Here is a 17,561-nt window from a genome sequence, read left to right as displayed (position 1 = left end):
GCATCTGAGCTTTACAGTTCAGGAATCTCTTTATGGCAGTACAGTATTTGCAACTTCTTGGATTCTTCCTTTTCTAGTTGCAGCCACAGACTGGCCAAGTGATCTCAGTTTCTATCTTTATAGACGAGCTGAAGTGCTCAGAGGTTTCAGTAATGGAACCTTATTTTCTACAGTGTCAGCTGTATTTCCTGCAGTTTAAGGCAAATCCTAGTTTTAGCATTCAAAACAAAACTACCAGCAATACCTTAACAAAGGTTAAGGTGTGTTACACTGTTGCTTACATCCTGTTTTCTAAGCATTTCTAAACGTGTCTGCAGCCTTGCACAGGACCTGTAAATTGACTTTAAGTAGGTTCCTAGAGAAGATCCAGCTTTGGCCTTTCAGACAGATCAAGAATGTTGTACAGGAGGTTATTGCTTCAGGTAATGCACAGCATATTTAAACTAAAGAATAATCTGGATTTTAAAAAAACAACAAATAGCAAGAGCTGTTTTGCTAGCTTTGTTGGACATATTATGCAGTCTCTCACAGCACTATATATTTCTTTACACATAAAAATGCTTTTAAAATAAACTGCACAATTTAAAGAGCACATGAAATCCTAGCCTCAGATGAACACTAAAATCAGAGGTTATGGCTTAAAGTCATCTCTCACTTCTCACTTTAAAATAGAATGGAGAAGAATAATTATCATTCAAATGACAGTTAAGTAAAATAAAAACAAAACCTGAAGCAGATCTGAAACTCCTTTTACTTGCTCATAGTATGTAAAATGCCGATGCTGTCTTACTTACCTAGTAAGTTAATAACCCCATCATTGTAGCACGCAAAAAGTTTGATAAGATCTTTAAACAGAAGCATGAATGCAGCATTTATGACACCATTTGTCAGTTCATTTGGATGAACCTACAAATAAAATGACAGTTAGTTACAATATGTTTACTGAATGCAAACAGCAGTTTTAGCTAGTACCAGATATCTGATGCTGCTACAGGCAGAATCAAACACTGAATACAAGATTACATACAAAGAAACTAAACAGAGGTTTTTTCTGTTTCATCTGAAAGCTAGAGTGGACCTTGTCTTCCATCTGGGAACGTGTCCTTCCACTCACTAAGAACAGAACAGCTTCAAGACTGATTCCTTCAATGATCTCTTTGCAGTATTACAGTGTACCTCCCACAACTGACTCCTGGTTTTATCCTTAAAGCAGATAAATAATCCCACCAACATTAGCAATGTTATAAATGTACTGAAGGCACATTTCAATGAATAGACTAGATTAAAATTAATCAGTTCATTTACAACTGAAAACCACATGAAGGTTTTAAGGAGTGAATCAATGCACATGTGGTAACTTAATTCTTTCTTCTTTCCCCTCAAATATTAGCTGGTTAGCAGAAGAAAGAAAAAAGATTCTTCAGTCTCCTTGTTTTGCTCCATTTCTTCCCCTCACTGATTCAAGAGATGAAAGTCCACACTCTGAGTCAAAATTCCTACAGTCCTCATTTCCCATTCTATTCTCTAAAAAAACCCAAAACCCGCATCTAAGCATATAGGAAAGTACCACATTGCAACTCGGTCTGCCTCAGTGGGACACTGAAAATTGGATATTTTCGCTCACATACTGGGAACATTAACTAAAGCATTACATACAATATGAAATGTGTTAATTACAGTGCAGCTATTTAAATCACTGCCTAGAGTTAAAGCTGGGTCAGGTTCAATACACACATCAAATTCAAGTAGTGCATCAATTTGTGCCTGTAGTATTGGCATACTCTTCAGCAACTTTTCAGGAGCCATTGTTCTCATTACACCATCAGCTCTGCAAGAGAGAATACAGATTAGAAGCTGTGGTGTTTCCTCTTCCTCCCCACAAGCCTATCTGCTGTTTAAACTTAAGCTAAAAGCTGCTTAAGAGTTTGAACAACTTGACAAGAAATAAATGCTCTGGAAGTACTCAGGGAATTGACAGTGCTTGTGCATTAACTTTGTTATGAATAACTAATGAACACTTATTGCCTAGAGTACTTTTTAATGATATATCTATAGTTACTGAAGACAAAAAAATACCTCTACAGGCTGCTGCTTTTTTTTTCCCCTCAACAATACCACAATATATGCATATCAATAACTTAAACTAGGCAATCATTGCTAAAAGCTTCTTACATTAGTATGCTTTCCTCTTATTAATTCTATTGCTCCTTCATAACAATATTACTGATTTTGAACTGTCTTAGTGGTGCTGGCCTTTTACTCCAGTTGGATCACTTAGCAGTCATGGATGTGTAGCATTTCTTCTTTGCAGCCCGCAGTCTTAGTCTTCACATATGCTGATTTTTATTGCTAAATACCCAAACACACTCAATAATCATCATGTATTGACCCATTCTGATCTCTGATAGGTATGGTATCTCCTCTTTGGGAATGACATCACCATTCTTACTCATTTTACTTAATCTTACACTCTCAGGCATCTTGAGAACCAGAAATAAAATGTACAGAAAGGGTCTCCAGAAACACATAACAATGCAGGTTTGTTGCTGGATGCCCAGCAACCTGAACTTACGTTGATGTAACTTGAAGCATTTAAAAGTACCACATGTAAAAGGAAACCTAAGACTGCTGGATCAAAGCAGTCTGCTGGTTCAAAGCCTACCTGTAATATCAATCCCACTCACTACTATCTTTCACGTCACAAAGTTCTTAATGATTTGTATTCCAGATGTGTTCAAGAGATTACTCTGATCCCCTTTACTGGAATAGCATGAAGCTACACAGCAAAAACGGTACAGTAGGCTTTAGACTGTCTACTAGTTCAAAGCATCAGGGGAGGAAAACCTAGCGATGATGTCTGCATTAGTAGCCCAAAGGTGAAGAATGCAGTAAGATTGCTGGAGCAATCCTGCATGTAACTCATGATTAAAATAAATATCTTTAGCATGCAGTCAACAAAACTGCACATGCAGTGGGTGTTAAGAGAGTCACAGTGTAGCAGACGTTTCAAAAGGTAACCTGAAGCTGTGGATCACCCAGTTAGAGACCAAAAAAATGTTCTGACAGATACCAACACACTACTCTGAGTATGTAACTTTTTTAGGAAAAATCAGCAGTTTACAGCCTTGTTTTGTTTGGTTTATAACTGTTTGCTGTGTTGCTTACTAAAGAATTTCATGTGTTCACTTGAGTTTTCCTTTGTAATAAGTCATCTTTCATATGGAAACTATCTGGAGAGTAATGAAACATCTTAAATATAGATTCAGAGCATTTCCCTCTCCAAATCCTAAATGCAGTTTCCCTGCAGCACAATTTAATATAAGCCTGATTTAATACCTACCACTAAAAGCTCCCAGTTCCTCAGGGCATCTTACTGCAGTCTTCAATATTTGCCTTACTACTCACAGTCTTTCCTCTTCACCTTGTGTAATTTTAATCAATTAAAAATACCTAAGAAATCCAACCATTTTGGTATTTCATTGTGGCTAAACAAAAAACTGAAGAATGAAGTCATAAAGAAAATAAAATTATGCATAATGCCAGAAGCAGATTTTTATGGATCGAGCAATCCAATCAATTTATGTATCTAAATTTTGCTTACCCTTTCTTCACTCTTGCAAAGTCGAATGCCATTTGTCTGTAGGAAAACGCTTTTTCATTCAAGTATCTGCTATATCGCCTTATAAAGGCGGACATGTCGTAACCTGTGCAAAAAAAGTTACATATTTTACATTTAATTTTGCATTGTATGATATCTGGCTTCTGAAGAAAGAAACAAGCAGTGTAGAACCACATTAATCTACTACTACTCCCTACTATGAACTAATGCACCCAGTTCACAAATGGGTGGTTCCTGTGGAAACCCGCTAGTGGCTCCAATGTAGTTATGGGATGACACTAATAACAGTGAAATTACTTATCAGTCAGTATGAAAAATGTCAGCTTAACAGAAAGTTTATACTTAACAGCTACGTGTTTTCCAAGATAAAGATTGATCTCAAATCAAAATTCCTATTAATGAAGTTTTTGCACCTGAGATCTTCAAGGTACGTGATTGCACAAGAAGCCTCAAACTGCAGTGACATTCCAATCTACAAAATTTCTAAACAGCATTACAGTCCATCCTTCTTTTGTTTTTTTTTCTCTTGAAGTTTCTTCTTTATGCTACTGAAATGAGTATAAAAAGTAACCCATCATCCTCTTCCGTATTGATCCTTTTTTGTTACCTTCCTTAAAATCCACATTCCTCAACTTCACAATCAAATGTATTTTTCCTTAATATTTCTCAGTACTAAGCATCTCTGCAACCTCATGTTTATTACTGCAGTTCCTAATGCCTCATAGAACCATAGAATGGCCTGGGTTGAAAAGGACCATAATGATCAATTAATTTCAACCCCCCCGCAATATGCAGGGCTGCCAACCACCAGGCTGCCCAGAGTCTCATCCTGCTTGGCCTTGAATGCCTCCAGGGATGGGGCATCCACAACCTCCCTGGGCAACCTGTTCCAGTTTGCCACCACCCTCTATGTGAAAAACTTTCTCTTAATCTCTAACCTAAACTCCCCTGTTTTAGTTTAAAACCATTCCTCCAAAACAAAAGATTTATGGACAGAAGTTAAAAAGCACCATGTCCCTAAACTAATTACCATTTAGAACAGAGTAAAACACACAAAAAAAAACAGCCTAAATAATAAGTTGTTCATTTTTTCTTTAACTCACATAAGAGTTATGCAGATAGCTGATTTCATCCTGCATTTTTAATGTAATCTTATAGTTCCACTATTTGAATGAAGATTTTGCAGGAACTGAGAAACACTGTTTTGAAATGATCTTGCAGCTCTCATTTCACTTGAGTTCCTGAATTAAGTACTTCTAAAAATGTACTACTGAATCCTTAATATTATTTGCTTCTTATGAATGGAGAACTAAATTAACAATAGTATCTTATTTAAGATCTTATGAAGGTAACAGACAAGAATAGGCTTACCATGAGATCCACTTTTGTCCAGAAAATTGCTCAGGTTGAACAATGTGTTTCTAGATGCCAGGTACTGAATGAATCTCTGCAACACAAAGTTATTTCTTATCATAGGCTATATCTGCAGACTTTCTACCTCCTAGTAAGATTACTAGCCTAGTTCCAGTATAGACACGTGAAAATGCAGATTTTTGTGGTAGCCTACTGTATTTTTCTCAAAAACTTTTTCATCAAGATTTATTATATTTAGCCTGAATCTCTACCAAATAGCTTAATACAGAGGATATGAAAAAATAGATTCCATAAGAAACATCAACCAAAAGGAGGCAGCAGTAAGGATAGCTAATTCTCAGTTTGAGATTTGAGGAAGCACAAGATTTATTTGCTTGCAAAACAGCATGTCCCAGCTTCTCAATCCACCAGCCCCCAGTTTCAGCCAAGTTGAGGGCCTAAGTACAAGTAAGCCTCACACTGAGGACCAGGGCCAACAGACTGAAACAATCATGGAAAACAAATCAGAGTGCTGGCCCAAAGTTGGAACATAAACATAGGACAGGAGAAAAAAGTTTACGGTGCAGCACCAGTTTAGTTCATTGCAAGATAATACTTCATGCACTGCCAGGAAGGAGCTGTATCATACTAATGCTTTTGGTTTTGCACAGACACATCAATCTATTCAGGTCAATAAAAAGCAACAGCAAAGACAATACAATCCAAAATGCTACTGAATTGAATTTACAGGTCTGGGAAGAGTTTAACAGTCACGCTGAAAGGGCTATTTGGATAGTGCTACACACAAGCTCAGACAACAGCTTTGATTTTCTAATGTCTTCCAGGCCATAAAAGGCCGTTAATAGCAGAGCCTGTCATTACACACATGAGATGGGCCATCAAGAATGCAAAAGCAGCATCAGAGCTTCTCCTTAGATTTTGTTCACTGTAGACAGAAGCACCAAGAAGTATTTAATTCTGCATAGCTCTGTGTTCAGAGAGCACATAAATTCTATCACTATATTGAGGCAGGCTCTAACTTGCTCTAACTCCACAGTTACATAAGTGACAATGCAGATTATCTGTAATGCTAAAGGTAAGTTCAGAAGATTGGTTGTCATAAACAACAATTCCTGCTCCTTTTTCTCAGGCCCTTAGTGGTTCTGAAAGATGTCTTTCCAAAACTAACATTTTCAGTTTCCCGCTTACCTCGTTGCCATGAACCATGAGATGATGCGTGGTAACTAAGGCTTTGAATACAACCACCCAGCTACTATTTGTTGCTCGCTCAAACAGTGTATCAGCCATCTGAGGAATATTCACATTTGTTTCATTAGTTGCTTGGATCAAGTCTGTAGGAGAGATAAAAGAAAGGTGTCAAGTGCTACAAATAAGACAGGTAAGTTTGCAGCATGGCCAAGCTCTGAGACCACCAAGCTGCAGGCCATGGCAAATTGCATATTCAGTGTTTAAACTGTAAATTTTAAAAAATAAATAAATAGTAATAATAAGGGAAAGAAAATCTGTGAGGCTATAGTAGTACAAGCAGACAGTGATGCCACTCTGGCTCTCCTTTCCAACAACTGTGACCTGAGCTGTGCCCCAATCCTTCCCCATCTTCAACCCAAATGATTGTGGTGTACAGAACACTACATGACTACTGCTTGTGGGTTTACAAGGTAGTTGTGGTAGTTCATTGTATCTGGGTTAGATTAGTATTACCGAATTCTTTGCTCACAGGTAGTATGTCAAGCACACTGAATCTAGCCATACCACCAAAGACTTATCACCAGAAACAGATACTCTAGTCATCTCAGAGGTTAGAGTTTCATCAGCACGCTACAACACACCTCCTAGAGTGTTTACATACCTCTAGAGCAAAAGAGTGCACTCAGATATGCATTAAGACCTTTTCAGCGTCAGGAAAGAAAGTAATGATAGACATGAGCTTCTACAAAAGCACAAGTTCTCTGCATACAACTAGTCGTTATGCAGGAGAAATAAGATTCTAGTGTATTCAGAGAAAGAGAAGAAGAAGAAGCCGTGGCTTTGGATCTTGAACATTAGGAAAGTGCACACTTGCACACGGCTATACCTGAAATAAAGATAAATACTTAACCACAAGCAGAAGAGCAGCAGCTTTCCACTGGCATCTCTATCCCACATCTACTATTAGGATCTTGGATTTACTCTGTTTGTTTGGATGTACTATGTTTGTTATCTACAGATGCTTAGTGAATATCTGGCAATGATTATTTACAAGCTATTACCTAGTTTTGGGAACACAATTGCAAACTGTATAACACAACTGTATGACTAAAGCCTGTGCGAAGCCAGCCACAGTCCTGGCAAGAGAAGACTTCACATAACAAAAACAGCACAAAACACAGAGCTAATTGTGAGGATGAGACTTAACCTCTGAAGGCCTAAGTAAAATAAGTTAAAAATTAAAAAGTTTAACTCCTAGACTAATCAGTATCTGTTACTAATGAAAATGCTCATATTTTCCTTTCCCTGAGATGGCAGTAACCACTGTTAATGATCTCCCACATATTTCTCCCTTCCCTGCCCCCAACAAGAAATTCTCATCTTGCTATTCAAGTCATTCAATGACAACAGATATTCTACCGTAGAAGCAGACTTGCTATTGTGTCTGATCCTTGTTTGCAACAGATGCACACAGTTGAGATGTACTCTTCAGTAGCTCAGCACAGTAGCAGTTGTATTAGCAACTGTCTTGAATGAAAATAGAAACTGCAGTTTGTCAGTTTCCTGACTGTGGAGTGACCTGTTTGCAGCTACAGATAAGCAAAGTTCGGTGTTAAAGTGTTTGCTCATTTTTCTGTGTATACGTTGTGTATTCGGAGCATGTCCTGAAATGTGCAGTCAACTTCTACAGCCTCAGTAATCCTGCCCTTGAAGGAAGCAGTTCTACAGTCTAAGAACTACAGTAGTAAAGACACACTACTGAATGAAAGCAGTCCAGGCTCACAATTCTCATTGATCTTGCTGTAATGATGGACTAATAATCCTTTATTTTGTAATGCTGATTAGTGCATTACAGAAGACTTTGGTCATTAAAGGCCTAGAAGTAAGTCACAATCTGCTTGATGTTCACTCCATTCAGAGGTTTTATTTCAGACAAGCATTTGCCTTTCTCACAAGGGAAACATGCATCACATTTGCAAGCTTTCAGTCTTAAGTTTCAGTACATAGCTCACTATGGGGAGTGGTGGTATACGCTGTGTATTCCATCTGTGGGTGTTAGGTAATGAAACCATGGGGGATTCCACCCACAGCACTGCAATGCACGATCCATATGTGCTGCTGCAGAACTGCTTCTAAACCACTCAGTCACTCCTGATCCTCTCCAGAGTGCTGGAGGGTACAGCATTACCGTCTGCAGCTCTAAATGTTTTAGGACATGAGTAATTATAGTGCTCTGAGGAGAGAGGTATGATTAAATTTGAGTGTAATTCCTTCAGCGAGCAAAAAAGAAGTAAACCACACAAAGATGCTGTGTGCCATCTGAGTCAGGAGAAAAAACAAATGGAAAAATGGGTGAGTTACCTAGTTAATTCATCCAGGGCTGGTTACCTTTCAGCCATCATAAACAGAGTTAAGGAAGCCTCCTCTTAATTAGGAATTGTCAGCATTTGGCACCACTGACAAGCACAGCTGAATATATTGAACTTAGATTTAGTTTTGTGGCTGATTGGAATTTCAAGACAAGAATCAGCAAAACTAATTAGCTTTCAGCAAGCTTCCAGCAGGTTTAAGGAAAAAGAAAACACAATTAAGAACATCTAGAAGCTACATTTTTTATAAGATACACTGATCCAGATATTTACTGGCAGGACACAAGTCACAGGTGGATTTGTTAATATGAAAGAGATAATAAAAACTACCAGATGTAGAACAGCACATCAGAAGCAATATTAAACAGTCCTGCAACATTGATTCTGTCTGCTGTACACAGAAGTGGGATGTATGAGGATTAAAGGTACCTTCACACTGAATTTTCTACTACTGCAAGCATACATATCAAATACACTGACAGCTGATCCCCACTCCCAGAAACTAAGTTCAGATGCAAGTTACATAGCAAGGAAATGGGAATTCTACAGTGATCACAGACTTTCTTTCAGTGATACTTTCACAAAAGTGGAATCACTGAAGAGTAAAGACCTATATCCTTCACTTGACTAAATTAAAGGACTAAATTAAAACTGCCAAATCACAGCACATGACTTCTATTTCTTCTCTTCACATCTTTCTAGCTGATATTTTAACACTCAGTCAGTTTAGAGATCCTTTTTTGAATTATACATTTCATTAGGATTTGAATATACTTTTCCAGTTAAGTCTTCAAATTCAAATTTAATATACGAAAGAAAAAGAGAAAATCATAAGAAAGGATAGCAATTCTTCTACATCAAAACTTAAATCTGAACACCAGCCTTTAAACTCTTTGACTAGACCACTTTTTGACCCAGTCTTGAGATATCTGCAGTTTATTCAGGTAAGAGAAGCAAGGCTAGTGTATGCTCAGAAGAACGGTGGCCAACAGAGCAAGTGAGGGGATTATCCTCTTCTGCTCTGCCCTTATGAATGTGTGTACTGTACTGTGCCCAGACGTGGGGCTCCCAGTACAGGAAGGATGCAGAGCTAATGAAGAGGGTCCAGAGGAAATCACAGTGATGATCAAAGGGCTGAAGCACCTCTCCTAAGAAGAAATGTTCAGGAAGCTGGAGAAGGCTCTGGGGAGATCCCATTGTGGCCTTCCAGTACTTGAAGGGAGTTTACAAGCAGGAGGGAGATTATCTTTTTACACAGTCTGACAGTGACAGTACAAAGGGAAATGGCTTTAAACTAAAAGAGAGTAGATTTCAGTAAGATTTTAGGGATAAAATTTTTACTCAAAGGCTGGTGAGGCACTTCCACAGCTGCCCAGAGAAGCTACAGATGCTTCCATCCTTGGAGGCATCCAAACTCAGGTTGAATAATGCCTTGGGCAGTCTGATCTACTGGCTAGCAACCCTGCCCACAGCAGGGGGTTGGAACTTTAAGGTTCCTTTCAACCCAAGTTCTGTGATCCCATGATAGCTGTATCTTATCCAGTGCACTTTCATACAGCCTGTACCCTTCCTTCTCCACCACAACAAGGCTTTAAGTTATATCCCTAATTAACAATATTAAATAAGTTGCATTTAATATTTCTCCTTTTCAGAGACTCAAGTGCAGCTCCCTTGGAAAGGAGAATGTAGAAACCAACTGCCAAGCAGTGTTCTACTAGGCTTGAAAAGGTGCAGCCCTAAGTTGCTTAGTTTTTCTAACTACTAAAAATGCAAAAGAGGTGTGACATACTGTCTTAAAGGAACACTTGCCACAAGCAACTTCAGGTTCTATAAACTACGTATATTTTCTACTTAAAAGAGCCCAAAATGTATTGCACCACTGACTGTGGGAGGATGTTTTACCTTCACTGCTTACATTTGAATTCTCTCAATGAAAGTAATAAAATAGAAAGATGCCATTCTTGGCCAGTGCACAGCCACAAAAGATTGGTCAAGTGACTTCACAGTAGGAAAAGCCATAATGATTCAGAACAGAATCTTCTTCAAAGAAGCAAGAAGCTCACTCCTGAACCTCATTTGCATAGAATTCACTCTAATTCAAATGCTAGAGAATTTTTCTCAGGTATGGGGACAGTAAGCAAAGGGAGAGAGGAAAAATCTCTGCCCTCATGCTCACTTTTTCTCTTCTAGAATGCCAGTTTCAGCCCTTCCCTCCACATAACCCTGTCCACAGCCAGTTCAATAGATGCACACACTTTTCCACTCAAGGACAAATACTGAAGAGTTTTCCTTCTTTCAGAAGTTATTCTGGAGCTGGATACATCACTTCAGCATTCTAATGACTTACCACAAATAGCAATTGAGCAACACATTGCCTTTGTACTACATTTTTCAGGCAGCTTTTAATAGTTTAAAATATACAAAATGCCACTTGCATTTGGTGGACATCAAGTGATAAGGTTAGCTCACAAAAGCAGTTGCCTTGGAGAAATGCCATTCCACAGCCTATCTTAATATGGCACACTGGGAAAAAAAAATACTGCCATTAGAAGGAGAATGCCTTCTGTTAACTATTTGACCAATAAATTTTTGCATAAACAATAACTTTTGTCATGTATGGCAACTCTTATACCTCGTTCTACAAGCCAGCTCCTTCACCAGTTAAAATCTGGAAGACTTAACCAAAATGCACATTCAGTTAAAGAAGGAAAACAAACCGGCATCAGCCAGTCTTCTCCCAAGACTTCAAAGCATTTATTTGACTTCCTGTAAAGCATAAAATTGTTCTCCCCATCCATGCAAGCATTAAAGCCATCAACCTTTTGGTGGGTTGGTATTGTACTGCACTATACAGAGTCCTAGATATTGCATGATACATAGAAAGAAATTTAGAGGGAATGTACCGTTGCAAGATAATCTCTGAGAAGGATAAAAGCTAGTAAATTTTCTGTTGTAAGGTTGCTGCTGTAACTGAATACCAGGACTCCAGCTGTGGCCTGTGATTATCCTTCCATGAGGGTGAACAACGCCTAACATTAAATGTCGGTTATATCAGTTTGTAACTCCTATCACATGGCTGTTTACTGGACTATCAATAACCACCAGCAGCAGCTTTCAGCCAGAACACCATAAATACACAATCCTTTGTTTTCCAGTGTGTTTGCCACATCAGTATGGGGTCATCTGCTGTAATTTCTGCCCTCCAGCATTTTATAATTAGTCTTTACATGTGGTGATCTTAAAATCCAATCACACCTGGCAGAAAGTGGTAATCAATAAAGGCACGGAGCACAAGCTGTTTGAGTTGCTACACTGCTGTCATTTTTATGCTGAGAAGAACAAATTCTCTTTAGTGCTCTCTACCCTTAGATGATCTGTCTTCCTCAGAAAAAGCATTTGCTTTGAATTAGCCTGTAGAAGTGTAACTTACACTAACCCAGAAAAACAGTTTGTAATCCACTACAAATCTGAATTAACCTTGAAATACACTGGAAGAAGCCTGATGTTTTAGCTGTATTATTTAGTTGCTATGTACTAAAAGAATAAAAAAAAAAAACAACCAACAAACTAGGGTGGAGATTAGACAACTTCAAGCAACTTCAGGGCTATGTTTATTAGCTATTGCATGCATGTTAGAAAAGGGTCAGCTGAATAGGCAGCCCAAGTGGCTGAAAGGTCTAGCTTTCAACATCCAGATAGGGGGCCCCATGTTCTCAGCTGCTTCAGTGGAATTCTTATTGGAGTCCAGCTACTTCATTAGTGGGTGTCACATGATGATATAATCTTTAGTATAGTGCCTGAAAATACAGCAAGTAAGACCAGGGTCCTCACGCTCCAATGAACAGGCAAGCCACCAGCAGCTGAAAATGGGATGAAATTCTGAACTGCAAATGAAATGCTCACAACTATGTGGACAATCTTGTTGAAGATGTAGACATACCTACAGGAAATGGATACCAAGTGTAATGCCCATGTAGTCAGTGCAAGAGCATACAACTCTTCTCAAGGCACACTGAAGCACTGTTGCATCAGCAAATATTTTTTAACACCAGTGGAATCATTTCAATCCATTTTGTCTCACGTCTGTAAGGCAATAAATAAAAAGAAAGCAAGACTTCCTAAAAGCAGGAGGCTGCCTCACATGTGAGTACTGCTCCTTGAAAGAGGTTTTACAAAGCTGACTGATATCCTTTAGGATTTGAAGGAGCACCCTCTCTGTGCTAAAAGAACAAATACAACAGGATGAAACTAAATGTCCAGTTCCCTGAAGATCATTCCCTTGCATCACAGCAGTTTAACAGAATCTTCTGCTTCTGACAGCCAGCCAGATGAGTTTAAGCTTCAGAAGCACTGAGAAACAATCTACCAATAGACTTAATTCTTCAGCATGAAACTTTTCACATGCTGCATATCACTCAATGCTACAATAGATAAATAATAAAATAAAATAAAATAAAATAAAATAAAATAAAATAAAATAAAATAAAATAAAATAAAATAATTGCTAATCTCAATGGAATATCCACCTGAGAAGTGGAGGATGCAGTGAGGACTACTAACATTTAAACAAGCTGACAGCAGTAAGTTGCTATCTAACAGTCCAAAGCCACCACTGTATCTGAAAGATGCACTTGCTACCGGCAGTGAAAGTCTCCTATCAAGTACTGAGCAGTGGGGAAGTTGTTGGAATCTGTCATGCAGGCTTAAATCCAGACAACAAAGCTTCTTGCAGAGGCAGATCTCTAGACTGAAATACCAAGAAGTGTCAATTAAACTCCTAAGCACACGGTGGAGTTAAGTTTTTGGAAGGTAACTTTTCATAATACTGCTTAAGCATTTTCCAGCTTCTGAGTAAACAACAGGAAGTTCTTTACTCTCACCTATGGTAAATATTGTAACTTCTGCCTGGTAATATTTCTGCCATTCACAATAATGGAAGAATATTTGCATAAAGCTTAGCATAAGCAGAAAGACTCGCCAAGGTTTAGAATGAAGAAACACATCAGAAAGTCACAGGCAAGGTTCACATATGAAAACAGCGCTGTTTTAGAAGCTAGAAATGAACCATTCAGTCATGATAAATCGTACTTGTTTTCAAATACTGGTATATGAGATACACTGACTTCCTCTGGCTTTCTGCCCCTTAGCAGAATGTACATTCCCCTGTAAATGCATTTAGATGAAGCTATAAAACTTGGATTAAGAGCTATAGGCACTATGACTGCATTTTGGATTCCAGAGCCATGCATTAAGATCCAAACCCAAGTCTCCATTTGAAAAGGTTGGGTTTTAAAACTCCAGGGTTGCTAAAGAATTGATGTAATGATTTCTTAAAGTTAGTGTCTATATTCAACCTCTACATAATGAGAAACAGCAGCTTTCAGAGCCAGGAAACAGGCCAGCTGGCTTCCCCCTTTCATACGAGTCCTACACTCTCTAAAATGAGAAGTGAAAGGATGAGTCCCTTTAAAAACAGTCTGAACTCCCACTTAAGTGCATCTATATGGGCACTTTTAATTACATGTAAGGATGCACTCTCTAGCTAGTGAAGTCTTGCATCATGGCAAGATCACTGTCTTACGTTAAGGACCTCCCCACAAACTTGTTGACTTGAATAAATTTTAAGAGCGTGGGCAACAAGTCACTATGTTTTATTCATGTTTTGAGCAATCATGTCTTCCTCTCATTTCTACAGATTACCATTTTAGAACATTCTGTAAACTATCAGACTTAAGAGATACACAGAAATTATGCCAGAGGCACTAAAAGCCTGCCAGTCTCTGCAGGCTAACAGCTGACCATCTGCTATGGAAGCATCCACTGCCATTGTGTCATCCATGCCTGTGCCGCGCCAAGTCAAGACCCAGTTTGAAGCAATCAAGTATAGTGTCAGCAGTCATGCCACAGTTTGTCCCACCTCTTTAACAGAGCACAAAGTTTAAGAAGCTTTCTTGAAAGGACATGTTTCTCTGGTCCTTTAAGGAAACAGTAGAACAATCCTAGCTCAGGTAGACACCAGCCTCCTGAATCTGCCCTTATTAGTGTTTCACATTTCAGCTATAACCTCATCTCCTAAATAGCTAAGGAAGGGAAAACAAACAAACAAACACATGCCTTCTTTTTCATTCCCATATATAAAACCACCTTGGCAAAACACAGCTGAATCATTTTGTTAGAGCTCTGTGGCCCAACTACAGCATTGGGAGCTCCTGCCAACCTGCCATCTACCTGTGGTAATTTTGCATATTGGCTTACAACCAGAAAAAAAGGGTTGATTGTAACCAGTTAGCCTCAAGCTGCAGATGCATCCTGGCAGCAACTTGTAGTTCTCGGTATATATTAGCACAGAACACCTCTCGGAGGCCTTCAAACATGACCATGACTGTGTACTCACACCATCCTCCTCCCTCCCTCCCACCCATCCCTCCTCCCCACCTCCCCCCCCCCCTCCCCCCCGATGCAAGAAATATCACACACGTTTGATTTTTATCAATAGCTAGAAAATAGACTCTAGCAAGGGCAATCAACTGACACAATGTCTCAGCTCAAATGGCCAAATTACATGTTACAAAAATACACAACATTAGCATGACATCAGGACTTCTCAGCATATAATTCCTTTCATTAAACTAGAATGAGATATAGATAAAATCTTAAAAATAAATAAATAAATAAATGCATGAAATCACATTACCCTGGTCAGGGAGGAGAAACAGGAGTGTATTTAAACTTGGTTAGTCTGTACGTCAGTAGTAATAAAGTATGCTGCCTGTTGCTATACTGCGCCTACTAATAAGCTGTAAGCCTCAGATGACCTGTGGATTTTACCATTTGCCAGCAGCACAGAAAACCCCATATTCCATGTATATTTACAATGATATGGTCAAGTCTTGAAGGCTGACATTCAACACCATCTGTGGAACTAGTTAGGCTGATGGTATATTGCTTCTCTGGTAGACTAAAACTGTCAAGTACTGCAGCAAAAATAAGTTTCACATTCTGAAGAGGAGAATTTTTATGATTGCAAGCAGCCTACTGACTACTATAGTCATGAACTGACTGCTAGTTACAAAGCCAGGAGGATTAACTGACACACCAGAAGGCTGTGCTACCATTCAGTGAGACCTGGAGAACAACTTTATGAGGTTCAGAAAGAGTAAGTCTAGAGTTCTACAGCTGAGGACAAATAACCACATGCACCAGTACAGGTTAGGAACTGATTCACTGAGAATGAGTAGAGAAGGACCTGGGTGCTCCAGTGGACAACTGGTTGGCCATGAGCCAGTAGTAGCCCTGTGGCTAAGAAGGCCAATGGTACCTCAGGGTGCACTAAAAAGAGCATGACCAGCAGGGCTAGGGAGGTGATCCTTGCCCTCTACTCTGCCCTGGTAAGACCACATTTGGAATGCTGGGACCAGTTCTGAGCTTCCCAGTTCAAGAAAGATAGTGTTTCTAGGGAGAGACCAGAGAAGGGCTGCAAAGATGACTGAGGGCCTAGAGCACCTCTCTCAAAGGAAAAGGCTGAGAACAAGACCAGGGAATGTTTGGCCTGGAGAATTAAAGACTGAGAGTAGATCTTATCAATGTTTGTAAATATCTAAAGGGTGGGAGTCAAGTGGGTGGGGCCAGGCTCTCTTTTCAGCACTGCTCAGCAAGCAATGGTACAAGGGGCAATGGGGGCAATGTGCAGAAACTGGAACAAAGGAAGTCCCATACAAATATGAGGAAAACCTTTATTGAGAGGATGAATGTTGGAACAGGCTGCCCAGACAGCACGTGGAATCTCTTTCTCTAGAGACATTCAAGACCAACCCACTTTCCCCTGCAACCTCCTACAGGGAACCTGCTTTAGTAGGAGGCTGGATTAGATGATCTCCACCAATCCTTTCTAACTCATAATTTTGTGATTCTATGAACCTACATTTTCAAAACGTGCTTTATACTGTTTTTTCAGAATGTCTTGTGAGTGAATTAAATACAACCAAAATAGTAAGATTAGAAGTATTAAAAACAGTTTTAGCAGTCTACCATGTGGTTTGCGAGACTCCAGAAAAAACAGACATAACCATACTCAACAAAGTGACAAGTTAGCTTGTGCCAAATATTGCCTTCTAGCAATTGACAACATCTCTCTTATTCAGGTTTTATTTAAGCCATCAAGCCCTCATCCAAGAAAAATTTTGGCCAGTAGGGAAGCTAAGCAACTATGCTGAGTCTGATGGAGTGGGATACTCTAGTGTCACTTACCATCTTAACACTGCAATCTTGCTGATACTGCTAACCAAAAGGGAACAAAAATACTGTTGCAAACCCTCTGCTAAGGATCAGTGCCTGCAAAGCTCCTAGGAAGTCTTCTTATATCATCTGAGTTCAGGGCTAAGATTAGTGCTATATAAACCATTATTTTTCTGTACACTGGAAGCCTTGTGCTGAAACTCTGACCCTGATTTCCCAGTTTGCTTTTAGTCCTTGCTGTCCAGTTTTCATGGGAAGAATATCCTTCCTAATCTGCACGCTGCATATTGAAGTTTGGTGATTCAGGTTTCATCAGACACTCACTGGTGTAACTACTTTTATGTCTGTGGTATTTTCCCTATGCACACACCAGAACTTGTCCTTTTCCACCCTTATCAACATTCTGATCTGTGCCTGGAAAATAATCTCCAAAAAGGAACAGCACATGTTAAGTTAATGATACTGTTTGGTACGATTGACTCATCTTTAGACTATAGAAAGACTAAGGGATGCCTTCAGCAGTACCATATGTCTGCAACTGACTGCGGGAGACCTTTCATTTGTTTTTTTTTCCTTGAGGACGAGGGGGTATTATGTGGCACAGTTTTAGTGATGAAAAAGCTGCAGGGGTGGCCTATGTGAAAAGGGTGGTCTCTTTCATGGGCTGCAGGGAATATCTGCTCCAGCAGCACCATGAACCTCCTGCTCCACCTCTGACCTTGGTGCTTCCTTTGCTGATTCTCACTTTTTCACTGCCTGTCCAACATTTCCCGTTC

General features: G+C 39.3%; 1 protein-coding gene across 1 annotated transcript in view; it reads right to left on the bottom strand.

The window, feature by feature from the left end:
* The window catches only part of SNAP91 (synaptosome associated protein 91), a 67,243-nt gene that overhangs the window by 41,404 nt on the left and 8,278 nt on the right, over positions 1-17,561 (bottom strand). The window contains exons 3-7 of the mRNA XM_015858986.3: positions 6,182-6,324; positions 4,991-5,066; positions 3,602-3,704; positions 1,735-1,828; positions 795-906 (exon numbers count right to left, since the gene is read on the bottom strand). Coding sequence (XP_015714472.2) covers positions 795-906; positions 1,735-1,828; positions 3,602-3,704; positions 4,991-5,066; positions 6,182-6,324 — 528 coding nt within the window. The remainder of the gene's footprint in view (positions 1-794; positions 907-1,734; positions 1,829-3,601; positions 3,705-4,990; positions 5,067-6,181; positions 6,325-17,561) is intronic.

Source organism: Coturnix japonica, chromosome 3 (assembly GCF_054131305.1).
Source record: "Coturnix japonica strain WE chromosome 3, WE-NBRP24, whole genome shotgun sequence".
NCBI classification, from domain to species: Eukaryota; Metazoa; Chordata; class Aves; order Galliformes; family Phasianidae; genus Coturnix; species Coturnix japonica.
Note: the sequence above shows the minus strand (reverse complement) of the source record. Positions and strands in the feature narration are given on the sequence as shown.